A 23,940-nucleotide genomic window follows, 5' to 3' on the forward strand; every position below is an offset into this window, starting at 1 on the left:
TGAGCACGCTGGTTGATATGGCCACTCAGAAAGGGCAGTGGAAGTTATGTCCCCAATATGGTGCCAGATAAATGTCACCAGAATCCAAATGTCTGTTGACAAGAGGCAGATCTGAAAAACAGTTAAATCAAAATAGATATTGTTAATGGCCTAATGTATTATTTCTAATGAAACTGAACATATGAAAAGAAAACAAAAAATAATTCTTTTAGCTTACCTGCAGCATTGTTTCTCAGAAATTATATTTTAATTTTCAATATTAATATCTTACTTTAGGCACTAGACAAACAATTGTTTGGTTCAGAAAGCTTGAACTATCTTGTTCATTTTTTGTAAGCAGTATTAGCAACCCACAATTTTATGCACTTACTGTGAGCCAGGCACTGTGCAGAATGCTTTGAAAACATATCTAACTTTGAAGGAAGTACTGTTACTTTACAAATGAAGAAAATAAGGCTTAGTGAGATTAAATCACTTGCTCAAAGTCACAAAACTATCTGGAGGCAAAATTGACTTTAATGGTAATCCTTCATTCAAAACTTCATTTTCCTTTTGTACTAAATTTTCCTAAAGGAAATATTTTAAATTTCTTCTCTAGAAAAAGAAGAAAAGAAGAAAACTGAGAATAAAGTGACTTCCGAAACAAAAAAGAAAGGTAAGGAATTTAAAAACTAACACATAAATTAATTAGTATCCATTTGTAATGTTACTGGTAAAGCTACTGTTTTCTAGGAAAGAAATCCCCTTAACAATTTTGTTGTCATTGTTACTAACAAACAAATATAAGTATTCCAAAAAAGTAGAGATTGATAAATTTTTAAAAGAAAATTCAAGCCTAAACACTTTTAAAATTTGTTACTGATTATTTTTTTTCTTTCTTAGGAGTGGTGCTCAATTCTACTTCATTACTTTACTTGATTACGTATATGAATATGAAGTTTACTATCCAATTAATTTAGTTTAATAAAATTGTCTATCAAAAGAGCAAATTATTGAATGTATGGGAAAGAAAGTAGTTAATTGGTTTGATATGTTTTGTTCTTTTTTGAATGGTTATTTTCAAATAGTACATATGAAGTCCCAAATGAGCCCAAGAGATTTCTCAGCTTCTGACATGCTTGCAGTGGCCTGATAGCCCAGGGAACATTCAATATATTCCTTTTAATGTCCTTTAGAAAAATTATTGAATTGTATCATAATTAACAATGTCATCTAATGTTCATACTGTCATGAAAAAAATTTTTTTTTTTTTACCTTAGCAAAAATTTGCTCCTTCCCTGAAGGGATAGCACATCAAAACCACTGTTCTGTTACAAAGGTGCTAGTTCACTCATATTTGACATGACCATGACTCTAATGTAGAATCACTCTATACAAGATGAATTGGATGTTAATTGCAGTAAAATGTGCCCTGAAATATATGATAATTAAACAGATGTTTATAATTTTCTCATTTTACTATCAGAAAAAGAAGATGTCAAAATGAAAACTGAGAAGGAAACTGCCATGGATGTCAAGAAAAAAGGTATTGTACTTTCTTTGCTTCCTTAGTCAGATTATGTTCAGGATGTTTGTTAATAAAGGAATCTTGGGGCAATGTAAACAAATTGAATATAGGTACTTAAGTCTGTCCACGTCCAGGCTGTCAAAGCAAAACTTGCACTAGACAAAGTTAAACAGGCAAGGCAGACTTTATTCAAGGCTATTGCAATAGGGGAGAGAGACCAGAACTCATTCTGAGCTCAATTTCACTGAAACAAAAAGCAGGAGAGTTTTTAAGATCTGGAAAGTGGTGGGAGGATTGTAGGCCATCTGTGTTTGCTGATTGGCCTTACTCAAAAGAAGAGAAAATTTTCTCTTATTTTCATGTCAAGAGTGTAGTTTTACAACTTGGAGCAAGGCACCCAAGGGAGTTAGGTTCCTACCCTCCCACAGAAACTGGGAGATAGAAGTACTATCTTTCTTGATGATTACATTTCAAAGGGGTGGCTCCCAGGCCTCTGAGAAAGGCACACATGGGTTGTAAAACTGGCAGGAGGCTTTTAAGAAAATTTATATCTTGAAAGATCAGAGAGAGAATTTACAAGTACAAGTTTTCTAAAGTAAATGCTCTAAGAAAAGGGAGGTCAGGAGCCGAAGGACAAGAAGACGCCTGTCTAAGTTTGGTGAAGGTGAAGAGAACTTTAAGGCCATCTTTTTCAAGACATAATGAAATTGAGTTATACATGGTATAACTTCACTTTGCAAAGATAAGAAGCAAAGAATGCAAAGATAATAATGCATTCCATTAAGAAACAGCTTAGATTTTTGCTTTAAATTTAGTTCTGCTTTTACTCTTGTTCAAGCATGAATATCTGCTTTTACTCAAGTTAAGCTTAAATCTAGGTGAAAAGATATGTAGTTGTCTCAAGTATTATGGTTTGGTGATAAGTATTTTCACCCCAAATATTTCCTCCATTAGTGTCAGTAATGCTTGAAATTCCACCATTAGAGATATTCCATTCCTTTGAGTTATGAAGGAATTGTCCTCTATTAAAATGTAAATCTCTTAGGGCCTGTGTGCATGGGGTAACAAACGAATTCCTCTCAGCTATTAACACTTAAAGTGAATGAGACTTCTAGATCTTCCCTGTGTGATAATAAGCTGAAAATATTGTCATAGAAACTGAGTCAATAGATAAGCTTAAATGAAGGTGAAGTTGAAGAGAGCTTCAAGGTAGGACATGGTGTGGAGAGCGCAGACTGGGCTGGATGCCATTAGTGAAAACTTCCCTTCCTAGGAAGTAATAGCATATGTTGGAAAAAAAATGTGGTGAAGGATGCTGAAAAAGAAGATCATAAGATGACAAACTAGACATTGATTACTCTTAGTAAGTAGCAAATAGGAATTACAGGAAATCCCTACATCATGCTATAAATGGGGTAAAAATATTGTAAAATACTGAGAGTTACATGATTTCATGGCTAATAAAATATCCAGGAAGAGATAGCCATGTGTTCTCTTGAGTTTGGGACTTGATTACTGATTACTTTGCATTTGAATTATTATTAATTTTATTATTGAACATTCATTTATTTTGTTTATTTAAAACATTCTTTATTCTCCTGGTGAAATATGTATCTTATCATAAGAAAGTGAAAACACAATGCTGACCACGTGATGATGCTGAGAAACTGGTTGCTTGGGTCAATGTATCTGTGACAGCTATATAATTGAGTGCTAAAGAGAAACAAGTTTTTCCTGGGCCATCAGTTTTACTAAAGTATTTGCAGAGGAAAGTTTTGAATTGTAATTGTCAAAGTATTTATCATAGTTGTGAAAATGCAAAATCATGAAAAATGCTTTTGGTAAAACACAATGGTGTGTGTGTGGTGGTTGTTTTGATTTGAATTTTGATTTTGAGGGGAAGGGCACAACACTTTTCTGTTCAGAGAGTGATGGGAAAATCTGATACTTCTCTGCTACTGGGAGACCTGTGTTATTAGCCCAGCAGTCATGTCAGAGTGAGATTGTGCACCACTGGCAAGAGGAATGATTATGCCAATATCCCTTCCTGCAAGGCCAGTCCTCAGCCATTGAAGCAGAGACTGAACTGTGTGATTGCATAGCACAGCACATCAGGGGAGGGCTGCTCAGCAAGTGTTGAAAAACAAGCTTGTCCTTCTTGGAATCAGTTTTCAGTTTGTTTATAATCAGTTTATAATCAGTTCAGTTTGTTTTTGTTAAAAAAAAGTCATTTTTACTTTTAAAAACACAAAACCATTGGCTCTTACAAATCAGTTCAAATTCCTGATTAAAATATGCACAAATTATTAGTTTGCAAGCTCTTAATTTCCAAATACTCAAAATTGTGTGTGTGTGTGTGTGTGTGTATGTGTGTATATGAGAGAGAGACAGAGAGATTCAATTAGTGTTGATTTCTAACTTATGTTTCTTTTTAGAGTTTAATAATTCTCCAACAATATTTTCATGTGAGAGCAATATGCTTTAAAAATAGCCAGTTTGAAACTTATTATGAAAATAGTAAAAATTTCTAGAGGTTATGTGGGAAAATTTAGAATTACCTGAAATCTTGAAGAGCCATGATACATATGTTATTTCTTCCTAAAGTAGTCAGAGGAATATGGCAGAATATCTGATATCATTACTGTAGTCCCAAATAGTAGCAAATTTACAAGATGTAAAATATGCCTAGATGCTTATTTAATATATGGGTCTTATCATGGCATTTTATTACATTTATAATAACTTTCATATTATTTATGATTATAGAACATATAATGTATATATATGTTATATTATTTTATTTTACTATATTTATATTTTATTATTATATAGGTGCAAACGAATCTAAGGCTTAAGTTCTAAGGTTTGATAAAAGAGCCTCTGCTGCATGAAACTTTTAAATCACACTTTGTTAGTGATCTGTTAGGGAGAATGTGGGTGGGGTTTTATAGGATATAAAATTGCCAGTCCATGAATTGAAACTGGGTAAGTGGTACACTGAGATTCATTATAATAATTTGTTGCTTGTATATATTTGAAATTGTCCATGGTGAAAAAAAAGCCCAAATATGTCATTTAAAAACATTGAGAGAAATGAAAAAAAAAATCACCAAGATATTTTTACAATGTTATGAGGTATGTTTTACCCTGAAGAAATGCTATGAAAAAAACAAACAAACAAGAAAGGAAACAAAAACTTTTTAAAAACATGTTCCTATGTTTGTATCAGACTTCTGTGCTAGATATACAAACCACTCTAGATGATATAAGCAGAGGGACTTCTGTACAGGGAACTGGATGCACACACAATTGTTGGAAGGACTAGAAGAATTGATGTCAGGAGACTACATTGGATTATTGAGCACCCAGGACTATCAATTGGCCAGGAAGCTGCTTTGTTCTTCAAAACTGCCTCCACACCTGCCTCTTTGCACCCACAGACTAGATACTGAAAATGTTGAGGCCAACATCAGCCACTTACTCACATCAAAGCAACCTTGTTTGCTAAAGCATTCCTGCTTTGCAGTCTCCTATAGGTGCATCTAAATGATGAAATTAAACATGCTGGGAGTCTAGAAGACAGGTTTTTGGCATTGCAATTTTTCCAACAGGAGGGAGGGTAGAATGGAAGTAGAAAGAGGCTATCCAAGGTATCTATAATAAAGACACTTTCAGAAATGTTTTAGAAGATAAAATTCATATACGAAATGGTTTTGAAGACCTGAATTGTACAATGACTAAACCTATCTTTGAGTTCCCCTAAAAGTTGAAAAAGATGGCTCAATCAAGCAACATGATACAATTTGGCAATTTAAAGTGCCCAAAAAACACACAAATGTAGTTTACTTTGTTCTTTACTTGAACTGTAGCAGCATGATTTTTTTTTCCCCAAGAATTAGCTAAATAAAAGTATAAATGCTAAGAAGGATCCTGAAAAACCAGACTAGCTTTTCTGAAATAAGCTGCTAGAAAAGGACTAATTCACTCATTCCTTTATTCTTGCATGCTTTCCTACAGGAAATAGTCACTAAGTGCCTATTATATTGTGCTAGGGGGTGAGTACACTTAAAGATGGATAAACCAACATAAGCCCTAGTCTAACGAGACCTGCAGTTTGATACGGGAGGCACACAATGACTAAGAAGACATAATGTCGACAACTCGGGGTAAGGGACACAGAGGAAACAAAGTTGGGGCAATGACAATGGAAACAATAGGTGGGGACAGTGAGCTATTTAGATGGAAAGCTTGTTACAGCAGGCTCTCTCAGAGACATTGAAATTGGAATCGGATGTATTGGAAGGATCCAGCCATTGGTGAGGACATCTTTGTGTGATGTGTGAATATGGTATGTGCATGTGTGTGTGGTATGTGTATATGTGTGATTTGTATGAGAAGACATATACAAGGGGTCAGGATATGCAGGGACGTGTGCAGGTGTTTGAATTTATTAAAATTGTAATGGAAAACTCTTGAAGGGTATCAGCAGTGGAGAAAATATTTTGATTTGTGTTTAATACAAGTATATTCTCATTTAGATAATAGGTTAGACAGAGAAAAGAGAATAGGTACACCAATGAAAAGATGGTGTCATTTATTGAAATGGGGAAGCCTATACAAGAACAGATGTGATGGAAAAAATTCAGAGCTTCCTTTTGAGTGTGTTGTTTCAGGTGTATGTGATGCATCATCCAAACTTTGTATCAGGAACTATTTTAGGTGCTTTACACATACTAACTCATTCAATCTTTATGATAAATCAGGAAATAAGCTATTATAACCCTCATTATAAAATTGAGAGGTAGTAAATGTCAGGGCCAGGACATTAACCCAGGTAGTGTGGCTCCACAGCCACATACTCTGAACAGTCAATTAGAAACATGGGTCTGGAACTCAGAGGAGATTCTGAAGTGAAACCATAGAAAGAGTTATCCATATAGATCACAGGTATTGTCCTGGGAGTAGATGAGATCACCCAGAGAGATTGTGTCAGAAGAAAAAGAATAGAATACAGAATCAAGACCTGGGAAATTCCAACATCTAGACATTAGGTAATGGAAAATAAAGTAAGAGGGGCTGAAAGGAATTGCTAGAGAGGTTAAAGGAAAAGCAAAGGAGTTTGGTAATAGAGACATTTCAGAAATGTATGTTTCAAGAAGCAAGAAGTTATCCACTTGGTGAATATTACTTAGAAGTTGTAATGTGAGGGCAGAAAAGACAAGCACAGAGAAGAGATAAAGCCAGATTGGAATGGAGATCCAAAAATGAGAAGAAAGTAGTGAATTTCTTTCTTTTTTGGTGTGTGTGTGGCTGTATAAGGAGTAAAGAGTCTTTTTTGTTTTTTGTTTAGTTTTGCTTTGGAAGGTGAATTTAGTGCCTGATAAACATAAACAGAATGTGAGAGATTGATGCTTAAAGGGATGAATTATAAGTGGAAATATAAGAGATAATTTAGAATTCATTGTTTGATGAGCTCATGGGGGAAAAAATAATCTGCATTTTTCTGAGGTAACACTACAGACACTCCAACAGTAAAAAGTTGGTGTTTTCCAGTTATGAAGAGGAATTTGTCTAGATCACCTTAGAAAGATATACAATATAAGATTAAGAGGCTGTTGTGATAAAACTAAAACTCCAATACTAAATACATTCTGAATTGAAAGGCTCAGTTTTAGAAAAAGATATATCTAAGTGTTCTTGATGTTCTCTGAATGGCAAAAGGTAAGTTTGTGAGTGTATTGTAGCCCTGTGTTTAAAGAATCATTCATTCAGTTAAAATACCCCATTAGAACTTTACATTAAAATATCTTTGTGGTGATAAGTTAACCAGATCGGATTAATCCAGTATAAAGCTCATAAAGCATGTGCTGTTTAAATGATATAATCATATCTATTACCATAGAATATTTTCAGTTACTGTATGGGGCACATACTATTAAATTCTGAAAAACTGAAACCTTTAGCTACTTGATTCCTCTATATAGTATCTTCTTTTGTCATTGAGACATTGCAAAATATCCTTTATAGAGACTTATAGCTTTGAACATATCATTAAATTCTATGCCTACCAGACATAGACTATCATCTGTTTTACTTTATAAAACTTTTATAATAAGTTGTTCTAGCTACTAGAGCTCAAAATAATTTACATGGCAGATTACAGACCATGAAAATACATTGATTTGTATTTAAAAGTAACTTTTTGAAATATATATATGTACAGATATAATTGGCAAGATAATATATAGTATCTTTCATATGTGTTCATTGTTAAGTTTCAGTTTAAAAGAGCAAACTTCTGTTTTCCAAACTTGTATTTTGAGAAGATTATAGCTTTTTATGCTCATTCCATCTTTTTCTATTTGAAAAGCACTTGATTGCAGAAAGTTATCTTGTATTTGAATTTTGTGCATAAGCATTTGGGCAAGATTTGACAAATGCATCAGCTTGTCATTATTTGTTAGACCCTTTGAAATCTAGAATAATTTTGTGGGGGATTCTACATATTCTGTGGTAATCTCCCAGTTAATATCAATTATAATATACAGGTACTTCACACACTTTTTAGTGATATTGAGCAATTATATTAATGTATATTCTAGATGAAATTATTTAAAAAATTGTTCAACAGGTAAATAATCGGGAATTTGGCACAAAAAGGACCTGATCTAATTAGTAATTCGGGGCGCTCCAAAATTACAGGGCAAAGGTAGATTACTTTCAAGTTAGCTTTTAGTTCCCAGATAGACTAGATTGCAAGTCAGAGTTCAGATGATGGCAGCTTGACTATATTAAAAACATTTACAATGCTTGAATTTCTGTGAAGGCAAGAGAATCCATTTTCAAGTGTTTTGTAGTCATAGAAATCATGTAAGACAATAGTTGCTTATTCTTTTGAGGGTAAGAGATTTTGTAATGAAACAATACAGGAAAGTCGGCTGACTTGTTACTTACTGTGATCCTTGATTACCTCTTATATCACAAGTGGATTAGCCGGATAGAAGCTAAAATGCTTCAGAGATAGTAAGAGGGATTTAATGTCATAATGTGCTGTGGGATCTCTGAGATAATCCCCCATGTTCTAGCTTTGGGTTTGAACAATGCAAAAGTGTGTTTGGGCTCAATGCAGAAAGGACATAAAGGCATTTTGTTTTAAAAAAGAATTTTAAAATACATTTTAAAATTCAGAAAGGGAAAGTGTTCATATTAAAAATTATTCAGGCCTGGAAAAAGTAAACTAGTATACAAAGTGACTATTTTAATAGTCTTTTTAATGCTTATTATGGAGAATCCAGACCGCCCTCTCACTGAAGACAGAAACAAAATCAGCCCTCATATGTGAGTATGAGGGAGTTGTGTTATGATTTGTGAAGTATTTTCAACAAGGAGGATTGAAATACATATGAGGAAGAATGAGTAAATAGACTATGACTATTTCTTCCCTGTATGCATCCATAATGATACTTAAGTATTTCCTGTACCCATATTAGATAAATTATTTTATGCAGTTTATTTTCAGAATGAAGTATTTTCTGAAAAAAAAAAAACCAAAATAATTTAACATTAAAACAAAGTGGTCTCTTGCAAACACCATAAATTAAATTTTAATGAGAAGATTACACAGAGTGGGACAGGAAGTGAGATATTAGAAACAAGTTTTTCTTTTTTTAAATTTTATTAGATGGGAGGATTTTGACCAATTTATTGGGGAATTACATAGCCTGAGTTTCCCTTGTGGCCTGAGATATACATTTAAGCATATAGAAGCAAAATATCCAGTAATTTTTTTGTATTATGTATCCTAAAAGTCTACAAGATTTTTCTTTCAGTAAAAGTAAAGCTTAAAAAATTTCCAAATAATATCTCCTTCAATTCCAGCCTCTCCTGGGATTCCAAAAGCATATTTAAAAAATAATTTAGCAAATCGTGCCAATATGAATTCTTTTTATCAAGATATTTTAAAGTCATAGTAATAACAGTTAAATTTATTCCCTGTGTTCTCATTTAATACTTACAACAACTCTTGAGGTAGATATTATAATGCCCATTTTATAGAAAGGGAAACTCAGGATTGGAGCAGTTAAGTATCTTGACCATGCTTACCAGTTAGGGATGGAGCAAAGGCAGTAAGAAGTTCACCAAATAAAGCTCGCTGTCTTTAGCAACCTGCAAACGTTTTTTTTCCAACTCTAGGAAACGCAGATTGTAGATTGCCTTAGTGTCTTTTTCTTTTCTTTTCTTTTCTTTTTGCTTCTTTTTTTTTCCTAATTCCTTTGAGATCATATTGCAGACAGGGATAAGAAAGGAGGAAATAAAGAAGATATACTATAAGTCTGATTCTCTTTTTTCTTGTAGAAATTATGCTTTCCTTCCTCTTTCACTCAACAAATATTTAATAGGTGCGTAACATTTGCAAGTAAATCTGCTAAATATTGGAGACAGGTCAGTATAAAAGACATGGCACTTGCTCTCAAAGACCTTAGAAAATAGGCAGATAGACATTTATAATATACCATGTCCACTATCACAATAGAGCATGTACAAGGGCTCACACTAAGATCACGGCGTGAGTATAGAAATTATGTCTCTTTTGGTAGGCTGGTATCTTAGAAATTTAGAACAGGGATGACACAGACTTATGTAATAAGGTATTTGACCTAGATGCATTTAACATAGTTTTAAACAGGCTGGAAACTGGAACTCATAAAATTTTAACAGTGCTTTATCACTGAAGATATTTGCTTTCACAACTGGCAGACCATCTAAAATAAAGAATTTATTGGTTTATCCAAATACAGTTCTAGAGTAAAGTATCTTCGAGTTCATCTTGACCCAGGGGTCAAATGATATCATTAGGATGAGATTTATCTCTCCTCACTTTTAGACTCTGTTTCCTTGATATTGGCCCATGTGATTGCATATTGGCCATATCAGATACTGCCTGCCCTCCATCCTCTCTTATTCATGTCCTATGAGGAAAAGAATAGATTGGCTTCCTGAGAGCTCAAACTGAAAACCTGAATTGAGTCATATTGGTCCTTGTGGACTGGTTCCTGAGCTAACGTTTGTGGTGAGAGTAAAGGAATAATCTGATTGTCTTAGCTTAGGCCATAGGTCCTATCTTTTTTTTTTTTTTTTTTTTTTTTGTGGTATGCGGGCCTCTCACTGTTGTGGCCTCTCCCATTGCGGAGCACAGGCTCCGGACGCGCAGGCTCAGCAGCCACGGCTCACGGGCCCAGCCGCTCCGCGGCATGTGGGATCCTCCCGGACTGAGGCACGAACCCGTGTCCCCTGCATCGGCAGGCGTACTCTCAACCACTGCGCCACCAGGGAAGCCCGGTCCTATTTTTTAAGCAGACAATTAAATAAACTTTGTCCAAGATATTTGGACTGAAATTGGAAGGGTAAAGTTAATTCCCTCAAAGTTAAATTAGTATAATAAAACCACAATAAAATGGAATTGTTACTACATGGGAAAAAAAAACCCAACAACGTAAGAGTTCTTTTCAAGAAGTCATTTTTTAAAAATTTATTTACAGAATAGTATAAGGGACAACTTTTTAAGCTACCATCCATGGTGAAAATACTTAAGTATTTTAGAAAAGCACCTCAACATAGGATAATGTAATATAATGTAGGCCCCCCCAAAAGCAAATGAAATTGCAGATTTCATTAAACAAAATATTATGGTCCTGGGGCTTCCCTGGTGACGCAGTGGTTGGGAGTCCGCCTACCGATGCAGGGGACGTGGGTTCGTGCCCCGGTATGGGAGGATCCCACATGCTGCGGAGTGGCTAGGCCCGTGAGCCATGGCCACTGAGCCTGCACGTCCGGAGCCTGTGCTCCGCAACCAGAGGGGCCACAACAGTGAGAGGCCCGCGTACCGCAAAAAAAAAAAAATTATGGTCTAGAGTAAAGAGTGAAATCTTTCCACTATACCTTGTAGTTTTAGAATCTCACTTGGATAAGAGTCTTTAATTTAAGCAAAGATTTTAAAAAATAAACCAGATTATATTCAGAAGGGAGTACTTTGGAAATGTTGATATTTAATATGGAAATGAGATACCAGGGTGGGCATCAACATGTTTATAACTTTGATGTGCCCACTTATTTAGGTGTACTTACTCTTTATTATCCCTGAGGGTTGGGACTCAATAGTTGAAATTAAAAGACACTATGGAATGGTCAAGATTATATAGGGAATCTTTTCAGTCAGTGAAGTCTACCATTCCAAGTGTTCAAGCAGAAGAGTGGGTATCTCTCTGAGATTTAATCCTATAAGAAGAATAATTATATTAAATTTAAGGAGACTTATAAGACTGTATTTTTCCAAAATTAAATGTCAGGCTAAATGAAACTGATGTCTGGATTAACTTTTGAAATGAAGTCTTTTTATTATTGTGATTTTAATTTGGCCATTTGTCAAACTCCTAGCTGATTATTAAAAAAAAAAAAAAAAGACTCATCAAGAGTTGATTCCAGAGTAAATGTTCACTGTCTTTAATTGTATATAACCTAAATTCACACTCTTTCTACTGTCTATCTATTGTAGCATAAAACACTATTCTGAATCTAATCAGAGCATGTTTTATTAATGTCTGAATAAACCCAGGACACTATGAGAAAAGGAAATAAAATATGTAACATATATTGAAAAATGATTAATTGCCCTCAGGGTAAAGAAATATCTTGAAACATCTCAGAAGGAAAACTCCAATGACAATGAGCTTAAAGTAGAAGAGACAGTACAACAATTACTTAAGATGCAAAAGTCAGGGAAAAAAGCTTTCAGACAGCAAAAGTTTTCAGTCTGGAAAATAAGAATTGTGATTATGTTTTAGGAAGTTTGTCTGTTACTTATGAAGGAGGCATGGAGGAGCATATATAATACTTCTGTAATCAAAAGAAGCTTTTTTTTTCCAGAAATGATTTCAATTTCAGGAAAAAAAGTGGAGCAATTATCTTAGTCAATTATAGTCCTGTTAGCTCTATTAATCTTAGAACATAAAGTCAAAAAGATGAACGAATGAAAAAGCTAATGCTAAAATACATCAGAAGCAGAGGCAGATAAAAATAATTGTCCTGAAAGGTACTGTGGTGATGTAGAGGTGGGTAGATACTCAAGTTATACAAATCAAAGGACAAATAAAAAAAACAAAAAACAAAAAAACCAAACATGGCATTGAACATGTGAAATAAGTTTATCAAAGAATAGATGAAATGGGCCCTCTTCTCCCTAAAAATAAGTATATTCACTAAATTTACATGTACATTTATATTACTAGGAATTTATATTACTTGTTATTATTGCTCCACTATTCCTCATATGCAGTGCCTTAGTGGACATTTTTCAAGTAAATAAAGTCTTTTGAAATGGCGCTGCCAAGTGATTCTATTACTTTTTAGGAATAGAAACCTAAGAGTTCACTCTCTCCTTTCTGAGGCTACTATTTCCCTGTTCCCCTTTTTACAATTTTTCTTCACCTTTTCACCCTTCTTCTCTATCAGCTGAATACCTTGCTTCCTTGTTCCCTTAGAAAATAAAAATTAGAAGACAGATCTCATGAGCTCTGACCATGGAATCCACTGACATTCTTCATTCATCTCCTTATGGCCTCTGCCTTCTTGGCTGAATACAATACAATACAATACAATACAATACAATACAATACAACTACAGGAACAATTTTTTCACTTGTGCACAATATGCTATTTCCGTCTGGTAACTCAGGAATGTTTCGCCAGCAATTCTTTCCTCTGCAAATTCATTTTGACTTCTTCTACTGGTCATTCCCAGTAGCGTACAACGTGCTATAACATCTCTTATATATTAAAACACGTGTCCTGTTGTTGATGGCAGTTTGTCTCAGATTATTGTCCCATTTCTCAAATCCCCTTTAGAACTAAACTCTTTATGGGTTTTCTACACTCTTTTCCCAGTCTTTCATGTACTCACTGTATTTAGGCTTTTGAACCCACACAATTCTTGTCAAGGGTGCTACTGACCTCCACAATACCACATCCAAATGTGAATTCTCAGTACTCAAGGGCATTTGACAGTTGATCCCTCTTTCTTTACTCAGCCTCTTGGACAATACTTTCTCCTTTTAACATTCTGGTCACTCTTTCTTGGTCTTCTTTGCTTGTTTCCTCCCTTTCTTTCTGGCATCTAAAAATGGAAGCAACCCAGGGCTCAATCCTATGTCTCTTTCTCTGTATTCACTTCCTATGTAACCTCATACAGTCCCATGGTTTTGATACCATCTTTAAGATAATGAGTCTCCAATGTATGTCTCCAGTTCTGATATCTCCCTAAACTCTACACTCATCTATCCACTTTCCTATTCCACATCCCCACTTAAATATCTATTAGACATCCCCAAATTAATATGGTTTATAAAAAACAAACTCAAATTTTCATATACACATACCCTAGAATGTGTTCCCTACACTCAGCTCTCTTCCCCTTATCCATAAATGACCATATCATTCTTTTTTCTGCTTAGGCACAAAGGTCTCTAATCACTAGTGACTCCTTTATTTCTCTTCCTCAACCTATTATTAAATCCTGTCACCTTCACCTTTGACATAAAGGACCCTTTTTCACTATCTTTAAGAACTACGCTCATTCAGTTACCATCATCTCTTATTTCTGTAGGCAAGGTCATACTGTAACAACAACAATAACAACAACAACAGAAAACCGAAAAATTTCAGCAACTTTGACAAAGTTTATTTATGGTCAAAAGGGGCTGAACTCATTATAGCTGTGGAGGCACACAAGCCAATGGAGATCCTACCTCCCTCTGCTTCAACCTTTATTGAGGCTTCCATCTCACTCAGAGTAAAATCTAAAGTCTCCACAATGCTGTAAAAGGCTTCGTGAACTGATGGCTGTTGATAACTCCAGGGCAGCCCTTTTGTGCAGCAAGGTAATTAACTTGAGGTTCTAACCACATGTTCTTGCCATTTCTAATCATTTGTTTTTTGAATAAATTTCTTTCATTTCCAACAGTTTCAGCATTTGGGTTTTACAAGTATGTGCAAATTTTAATTTGTGGTTTCAATTGAATTTTAGCTTCACTCAAGTTTTTGTCAAAAAGACAGCTACAATCAACATGTGATGTCTTTAACTAGCAAGTTGTTTTAATACAATCACAGACAGAAAGACAATTAATGTATGAGTTATTCTTCCTTATTTGTAGAGCGCCTGTAAAAATATAATGCAGATGAAAAAAGCCACAAATATAAACCTTTTCTTCTCACCCTGCTCATTTGGTGAATGATTCTCCTCTTTAATTTTGATCACATAGCTCAAATGAGGGTTCAAATCATCATCACTGATGTACCTGCCACTCTACCCATGAGTGGATGCATGATCCAAGCTGAACCAGAGTCTTGTCCATGGACATTTTACAAAGGACAAAAGAAAGATAGTCTCTTCTTTTAAGGTGGTCAGATTAGGTAATGTGAGTCCAGGAAATGTAATTGGTTATGTTTACACCCTTGTTGTGACAGCCAATCTTGAAAATAATGCTGACACATAGAAGCAAAGGATGAAGGTAGAATTTTAATGGTATTTCAACCCTATGATCCACGTGTCCCTGGAAACTACCATCCTCTAACCTCCTGCCATTAGGTTATACCATTTAGTTAATTCCTCTGTTTGTCCGAGTTAGTTTATGCTGGGATTCTGTTATTTCCAACCTATATGTTCATTACCAAATGAAATTTCCATACAGATTTAGAATAGGTATAGCATTATAAAAGCTATCAAATCAAGCAGGTAGATAAATTGTATCAAGGATTTTGTGTTTGATGGATCTCAGTTTGCTGCATGAATTCTTATAAGAGAAAAATAATTTTTCTCTGATATTTCTTAAGTGCTTGTTTTATGGTAGTCTGCTTTAGAGAGTGGAAAACAATACGTATATACTTAACCAGACTTAAAAAGGAAACTATATTTGTCTATTCAGCACTTGCTTGCCAGAAAACATCATGTTAATATAATTAAAATTGTTTCTTTTTAAAAGTAGGGGTGACTCTCATTTGTTTTATTTTATAAATAAAATACAAAACAAACCCAAATGATTCTTTTAATTTTATTCCGAGTTTAAACCTGCCTTTCTTTTTGATTTTCAATTTGAAAAGATGTCATTTTATAGCTGGAGTATAAAATTAACAACATGTTTCTCTCTCCAAACTATTAATAAACACAGTGAGTCAGCCCAAGACAAATTAGAGATAATACAACATCCCATAATGCTTTTACATTTATTAGCTTCTCTAGTAACTGCAGTTAGAAAGAGCTCACTATCCTTTCTGTTATATAATAATTTGTACTTATTCCTGTTACGTCTTTTTGCTATTTTTTTTTTCCTGGCAGCCCCTTGAAAACACATACCTTCTCTATTATAATTTGCACTATTATAGATCCAGGAGGTGTTAAAACCTATGATGATTGGCAATATTGAGGTAAACAGAGGAAATTAGAGGGGTTTGTAATCTAGGAAGTAAGTACTGAAAACATCAAATGCTTCTTTTGTTAGGTCTAAGTTTTGTTACTTAACCTTGCACAATTTTATTCAACTATTTTATCTTAAATTACTCCTGTGTAAACTGTGAGCAATAATGATTTGCCATTACAATCTTCATGTGAAGATCATGGGGACTTGAATTATTTTAAAAATATTTGGAGAACCCACTATTTTGTGGGGAATATTTTAATTCTGATTCATCATGATGAGTTCAATTCAAACTAGTTTATAATTTATTGGATTACTTTCCTTGGGAGTCCAAGGGGGGGAATAAAGGATATTATCATGGCTTTCTCTCTTGATCTCTTTTTTCCCATCTCTCAGCAGCTTATTGCTCACCTATAGTCTCATGTAATCTCTCTACACCTTGTTGCAAGATTATTTTTTGTAAGCTTAAGGCTTATATTGCCTTTAAACACTGAATCCCAAGGAAAATCATGTAACTCAAAATTCCCAGGGAATATACTGATGGGCAAAACTTGGGTCACATGCTAGATGTGTGGGCAGAACTGGGTTATGTGTTTCCCTCTGGTGGCTGAGCTCTCCTGAAAGGGGCAATATAGGTTAGGTGGCAAGAAGATGGAGAAAAGCCCATATAAAGCATGAAGAGAGAGCAGAATGGGGAAGAAAGGGAAGTAAAATTGGGAAGCCATGTACTGATTAAAAAGGAAGCTGATTATTAGCTTTGAGGGCATACCTAATTTACATTTCATTTGGCAGATAATGGAGAGCCACTGAAAGTGTAAAAACAAGGGATTGACATGATGATGTATGTGTGTGTGTGTATAAATGCGTGTACACATAACATACAAATATTAACCTGTCAAGTGGGAAAGACCAAGAGAAATACTAGTTGGAAAACGATCTTAATAAATACTATAGACTTCAAATCTATTAAAATAGTGCTGGTGAGAGATAAGGGGGGACCTGACCCAACATGATGTATTCAGAGAAGATAGCCATTCAAAACACTATAAAGGAAAATGACACATTGTATGGCAACCAAGGTTCAGAGGAAGAAAAAAAAAAACCGTATCTGCTAAAACATTATTTTAGCAGATAATGTCCCCCAGAGAATTTTGGGATCTCTGTTATTTCCTCTCTTTTAACTGGAAGAAGAATATTGTAGTAAATGAATATAAAATAATTACAGGGAAATGGATTTCTTCTCATTATGATGACTTTAAATAACACGCTTGTTTTCATGTCAATATTTAAGTTGGCTGTTTAAGTCAGTTTTGTTAAATACTGTTTTGGGGAACCAAAGAATATTTTCCTTTTCTAATTTGTTGACCACAATTAAAGTTCTTTTCATTAATTTTTAATGTGATTTCTTTGTTAATCAGGTTGCCTCTAAGCTAAAAAAAGAAAAGAAAAAAAAAGAATAGAGACCGTATCTGTTCTGTTCAATACTGAATATGCAGAACCTAGAATAATGCCAGTATAAAGCAGATGCTGAATACATTTGTTCAATAAATAAAGGAAGCATCTTCTGTCAAAGAGAAGTATTTTTAGTTTTATTTCCTTTAAAAAGGATTTGCCTTCTGTCAGTGAGGCAAATCATTGTGTCTTTCTCTATTCACTTTTGCTCACAGTGGTCATGTAGAGAAAAGCTAAATATTGTATTCCCAGTCTCCTCTGCTGTATGTGGAGTCTTAATTAGCTTCTCAAACACATTGCAGATAAAACCTATTAATCCTCTGACCTTCACTGAATTCAAAAGTTTTTATGTTAATTGTTTTGAGAGAATAATAGACAGTTTTGCTGTTAGAAGTCATGGCATCTCCTCTATAAAAACAGTAGAACCAGAAAGAAGACTTGAAAAGATACTCGTATCTGAGCTGCCACCCTTTGCCATCATTACATGTCAGAAGGAGAGTCACTTCTAAACTTTATCGAAACCATTTGTTTTCTTACAACTATAAAAACTAACTTTAAAAATGATTTCTGTCCAAAAGCAGCACAATAGAAATTAGGTTGCTTGAGATAGCTGTAATTTTATATATTAAAGCCATAAGAGGAGAGAAGCTAACATTTATATCCACACATTATTATTGCTTGCATTATTGCCTTAAAACTTCAGGATTCCCCTTTATATGAGATTGGCCCATTCACTTCAACATTCATTTCTATTATAATGTTTTAACCACTCAGGTACTAAAGACAAACAGACGAAAATTACCACCCACATTTCACAGATGAGCAAAGAGAATCACATATTCATTTTTTTTCAAGAGTAAAAGATCCTACTGCTTATACAAGAAGGGATCAGAACTTGAACTCTGTTCTGATTTCAAAACCAGGGTCAAAGCTTCAGTGATGGTCAGCAGCTGGGAGCAAGGGGGTGCTTCAGGATCACTCAAGATCAAGGTGACATACATATCAGTTTGCATCTGTTGTAATGGTATAGTTATTAATCACACTCCCTTTCATTCTCAAAAATATTCAGTATAGACAATTGCATCCCCAACTAGGCAGGTTTTTAAATCATACTTTCCGAGAGATTTAGATATGTTGAGCACCAGACTCTATCACCCCCTTAGAAATTATGATTCAGCTGGCTTGGTATGGGGCCCATAGGTGATTCTAGGATGATTCTGTGCTGCCAGATCTATTAGTCTGCTTGGGCTATCGTAACAAAATACCATAGACTGGATGGCTTTAACAATATAAATTTATTTCTCAAAGTTCTGGAGGTGATGTGGTAAGATCAAGGTGCCAGCAATGTAGATTTCATTCTGAGTCTTCTCCTGGCTTGCAGGCAGCCACCATCTCACTGTGTGCTCAACATGGCCTTTCCTTGGTGCATATACATGGAGAGAGAATGCTCTCTAGTGTCTCTTCTCATAAGGGCACTAACCCCTTCAGATCAGGGCCCTAACCTCATGACCTCATCTAACCCCGATTATCTCCCAAAAGCCCCATTTCCAGATATCAACATTTTGGGGGTTAGAGCTTCAACATATGAATTTGTGGGGGGAGGCATAAGCATCAGTCCATAACACCAAATAAAGAAAGCACTCATTAAGGCCCATGAAGGAAGTAGCCATAAGCAATGAAACAGAATACTCTCCTGGGAGTTGGAAGACTAAATGTGAGGTCTACTCCCGCCACTGACTGCATGACCTTGAACAAGTGCCTCATCATTCCAGGCTTTTTCTTTTTCTTTTTAAACCAAGGAGTTGGAATAGCATCCGTGGCTCTTGGTTGAGATTGGGGGCCAGCCTGGGGAAAGGAGTATCTTGGGAGAGGACACTCTGTCAAATGACACGAGATTCCAGTAGGCACCTCTGTGGAAGTTGGGCATGCATGAAGAGGTTTCTCTTTGACCATCACTGCTTTTAGAGTGACAGTGCTGGTGATGGAAGAATGTCATCATCATCACTTACCTTGATGCTGGAAAATGAAAAATTTGAAAACTTGGATAGATAATCTTTAATTTCTCTTTCTAAAGCTAAACATTTTTTTAAAACTGTATGATTGGATTTAGCAACTTCTTGATTAAATAACTTGTCTGTCAGCTGCTTGGTTTGACTACCCACAGACAAACAACACACACAATATGTGGAACAATAGTTGAAGACATATTTGATGATGTGAGCACAAACTGATTTTTTTAGTTCCTTTCCTACTGAGTTGCTGAAAGACAATAGTGTGAGCATCCACCCTTCCTTGCCAGCTGGCTTGTATTCCTAGACCAGGAAAATAACTGCCACAATTACCCTACCCATTATGACAAGTTGCCTCTGGTCGAAATTATTACAGCATGTCCTTATTAGTGTCTGAACTCCACTTACATTTGTGCATTACACCTACCTAGTCCTGGATGAGTAATTTTACTTGTGAGAGCCAAATAAGCAGAATGTAGAAATAGCCTTGGACAAAAATAGCTGCTGTTACAAACGTGATTTAAGGGCCGAAATGGTTCAGATCATCATCCTTGGTGTCTTTGTTTAACAGAGGTGGCTAGGAGGGGTTATTGGTCTCAGAGGTGGAATATAGCTGTTGCTCTGTTGGAAGAAAATTCGCTCCTCTGGCGACTTTTGTCCAGAAGGTAAATACTGTAATATGAGAAACTGGAGAGGTGGTATGTGCAATAGGCAAGTTCAGCATTGAAAGCTCTTGGCAGGATTTTTCTTTCTGTCCCTTGTCAGCTGTCCTTTAGCATAGGTTGAAGGCAAGCGCTTTGCCTTTGACATTGCACATTTAAATACCAGCCTATGCAATTTACAGTACAAAAGGGCAAAGATACATGGGGGAATGAGGGAAAAAAATCTTCTCTCCCCATTGGTTGACCTTTTGGCTCTGCTTTATATAGACATTAAAAGAACCCCTATGACCATATTTCCAATCTTCAAAACAATCACAAAAATAACTCCTCATGCAATGTTATTTATATACACTGCTCCTCCTAGCCTTCATGCATTAGAATATAAAGACTAATTTTCATCTCCCAAGACAGCCATTCCTGTCTCAGATGAAAGTAAAATCAAATCGGATTCTGTGATGCTGGTGATGGGGTCAAAAAATTAATATCTGTAAAAATGTGTAAAAATAAAACCACAATTTCATATATAGGAGTTTAGACCAACAATACTTGCATCTGAAATGTATGCTTAACCTGCTTACCTCAGGTTAATTTAGAAATTTTTAATTTTTTTTTTTTTTTTTTTTTTTTTTGCAGTACACAGGCCTCTCACTGTTGTGGCCTCTCCCACTGCAGAGCACAGGCTCTGGACGCACAGGCTCAGCTGCCATGGCTCATGGGCCCAGCTGCTCCGCAGCATGTGGGATCTTCCCGGACCAGGGCACAAACCTGTGTCCCCTGCATCGGCAGGTAGACTCTCAACCACTGCGCAGGGAAGCCCTAGAAATTTTCAAATTTTAAGAAATCAAAATGAAACAGGTGTAAAAGTAAAAGTAAACCTGTTGATGGCATTGGTGCAAGGCAAATCTACACTCTTGACAAATGATTTCTGTAATTCTTTCTAGATGTTTGTTCACTCATTCATTCATTTGTTTATGTGTTCACTTATTGAGTCTTACCATGAGAGTCAATCTTCTAGATGCCAGGCAGTAACAGTGAAAAGACCAAGCTCTTGCCCTTATGGAACTTTCCAGTCTAGTGAGGGAAGCAGACAATAAGTGGTATGTGTTATAACATCTTTGAGTGATAAGTACTAGGAAGAATTATGAGGGTAAGGGAATAGAGAGTTAGGAAGGTCCTATTTCCACAGGGTGGTCTGGAAGCCCTCTCTAGGGAGCTGCTATCAGAGCAGAGATTTGAATGAAGTGAAAGAGTGAGCTGAGCACAAGGCAGTGGAAAAAGTTCCATGGGAAAGAAAGAGTAACTGAAAATGTCCCAGGGCTTCCCTGGTGGCGCAGTGGTTGAGAGTACGCCTGCCGATGCAGGGGACACGGGTTCGTGCCCCGGTCCGGGAAGATCCCACATACCGTGGAGCGGCTGGGCCCGTGAGCCATGGCTGCTGAGCCTGCACGTCCGGAGCCTGTGCTCCGCAGCGGGAGAAGCCACAACAGTGAGAGGCCCGCGTACCGCAATTAAAAAAAAAAAAAAATGTCCCAGAGATCAAGGGACTGTAAAAGATGCAGTGCGGCTGGAATGGCGTGAGTAAGGAGGGAGTAATAAGAGGTGAAATCGCCAAGCTGTGGATATCTGGATTGTAAAGGTTTTTAATCCCAAGTCCAGTGGGGAGCTTTCAAAAGGTCTGAATACAGATCAGTTTAAGCAATTACAAAAGTGAAAAAAAAATTAGAAGGAATGATAAACATACTAGTCATGTCCTCTGTTGGCTAGAAAAGTCATTTAATTTGCCTCTTGCTCTGTCCCCTTGCCTCCAGTGACATTGTAGTCTGATTTTTGCATACAAAATTCTTCTCTTCAGAAAAGGAAAAGGCTAGTGCCATCTGATGGCCACACTTGTGAACATCAGTCTCTATCTTAGAGTATTTGCAAAAATGAAAGCATTCAGGACGAAGGGTAAGGAAGCTTTCAATAATACTCATCACCCTAGGTAAATGTATCTATTGAGTACATATAACACTAGAATGAATTTAGAAACTCTGCTAAAATAGCGGCTGATACTATTCTGTGCTACCTGCAATCTTTTAGTTGAGTCCGACTGATAGTTATTTTTGTCTATATATGTAATTCCATTCACATAGTGGGTATTAGACAAATTCTTATTCAGTTGAATCTAATGTATATTCATCAGTGACATACCATCTACCTTTCCTAAGTACATGACTATAATCCCCTTGAATCCAGCGAGAGACTATATCGTGTTCTATTTATTGTAGTAGTTATTGTTGGAGTGTGATTATTTGGCTAGCACACGGACTTTTTTACATAGTGTTCACCTAATAAATATAAATAAATTTATAGGAAATAAATAACTATGTTTTAATGTTACATAGAAGTTTATCTCAAGGGCTGTGGACTCAGGCTGCCTGGATAAAGGTCATCCATATGACCTTATGGATAAAACTTAGTTTCCTTATCTGGAAAGACACTAACAGTTCTCACTTCATGAGGTTTTTGTGAAAATTAAATGAGAAAATGTAGGTCAGACGCCTAGTGCAGTATTTGGTATATTATAAGCAGTCAATACATAGTTCCTATATTTATCATTATTATGAGTTTTATTTATTCTGCTTGACATTCTGAAGGTCAGATTATGTTTCATGGAAAAGTTACGTGTGAAAAAAATAAGTAGCTCCTAAAGATGGTTTAGTTGGATCATTCAATACGCATTTGATTGAATACCTTCTTTGTAGTAAGCACTGTTCTGGCATGTCCAACAAACATGGGCTTTACTAAGAAGAATGGAAAACTCCATGATGGCAAGCTTCTGGGGGTTTAATCACTATGTTTCCAGAGCCTAGAGTGGCATCTGGCACAGAGTAGATGCTCAATACATATTTGCTGAATGAATGAATGAAAAAGAACTCCATAAACATTAAAACTCTCTAGTTTTACTTTTTAGTCATGTAACTATTTAAAAAGGAACTTGATATAAATTAAGGTTTCTTGTACGTAGATGTATGCAAAACTGGAATGTGTGCAAAATTATATTATTGTCATTATATTTTTCCCTAGGAGAAGGATATCAGTATTAATGCTATCCTGAGGTACTGATTTTTCAGCAATGATCAAAAGATTCTTGCATTACTAATTGGGAGAAGGATCCTTAAAGAGAGGAATTTTGGTACAACTATTATGCAAATTACTCAATTTGTTTATGTTGGCTTTTTCCCTAATATGTACATGTGTATTAAAATGTAACTCACACGTATACTTTCTTATTTCCTATTCAGCCAAAACTCATCTCCACAGCATATGCGCTCAAGGATTCATTTTTCTGAGACTTAAGAAAAGCTGATATTTGCATATACATTTACTATCTATTAAATAATCTCAGGACAGCATCAACTACTTGCTAATATTCAACACATGTCCATGAAGTGCCCTTTTAAACAGTGAACTTCAGACTATCAAAGCAATGTGAAAATTTTTATACTTTAACTCACATATTTTCCAAGTACTCCTGCAGATCCTGTACAGTGGTTTCTTATACAGTACTTATTCTGCATTTTAATCATGCTTCAGTGGTCTAGAATTTTTTAAAACTCTGAATAAAAAGGATCTTGTAACCTTAATGTTAACCTTGATCAATATTTCAGAAAGTATTAGGAAAGGATTATTTATTGTGACCTAGGGGAAGTGCTTATCACAAAGACCTAGCATGGGTTCACCAAAATCAAATAAGGCATGTTAAATTAACCTTAATTCTTTATCTGATAGTGAACTGGAAGATTAGAGAGATTATGTACACTTGGTGAATGTGTAGCAAATCTTTTGAAAAGGTGCCTTGTGAT

General features: G+C 35.5%; 1 protein-coding gene across 1 annotated transcript in view; it reads left to right on the plus strand.

Moving 5' to 3' along the window:
* The window catches only part of TRDN (triadin), a 303,903-nt gene that overhangs the window by 119,508 nt on the left and 160,455 nt on the right, over window positions 1-23,940 (plus strand). Inside the window, exons 11-12 of the mRNA XM_060114534.1 lie at window positions 599-655; window positions 1,466-1,525. Coding sequence (XP_059970517.1) covers window positions 599-655; window positions 1,466-1,525 — 117 coding nt within the window. The remainder of the gene's footprint in view (window positions 1-598; window positions 656-1,465; window positions 1,526-23,940) is intronic.

The sequence above is a fragment of the Mesoplodon densirostris genome, chromosome 12 (genome assembly GCF_025265405.1).
Source record: "Mesoplodon densirostris isolate mMesDen1 chromosome 12, mMesDen1 primary haplotype, whole genome shotgun sequence".
Taxonomy (NCBI): Eukaryota; Metazoa; Chordata; class Mammalia; order Artiodactyla; family Ziphiidae; genus Mesoplodon; species Mesoplodon densirostris.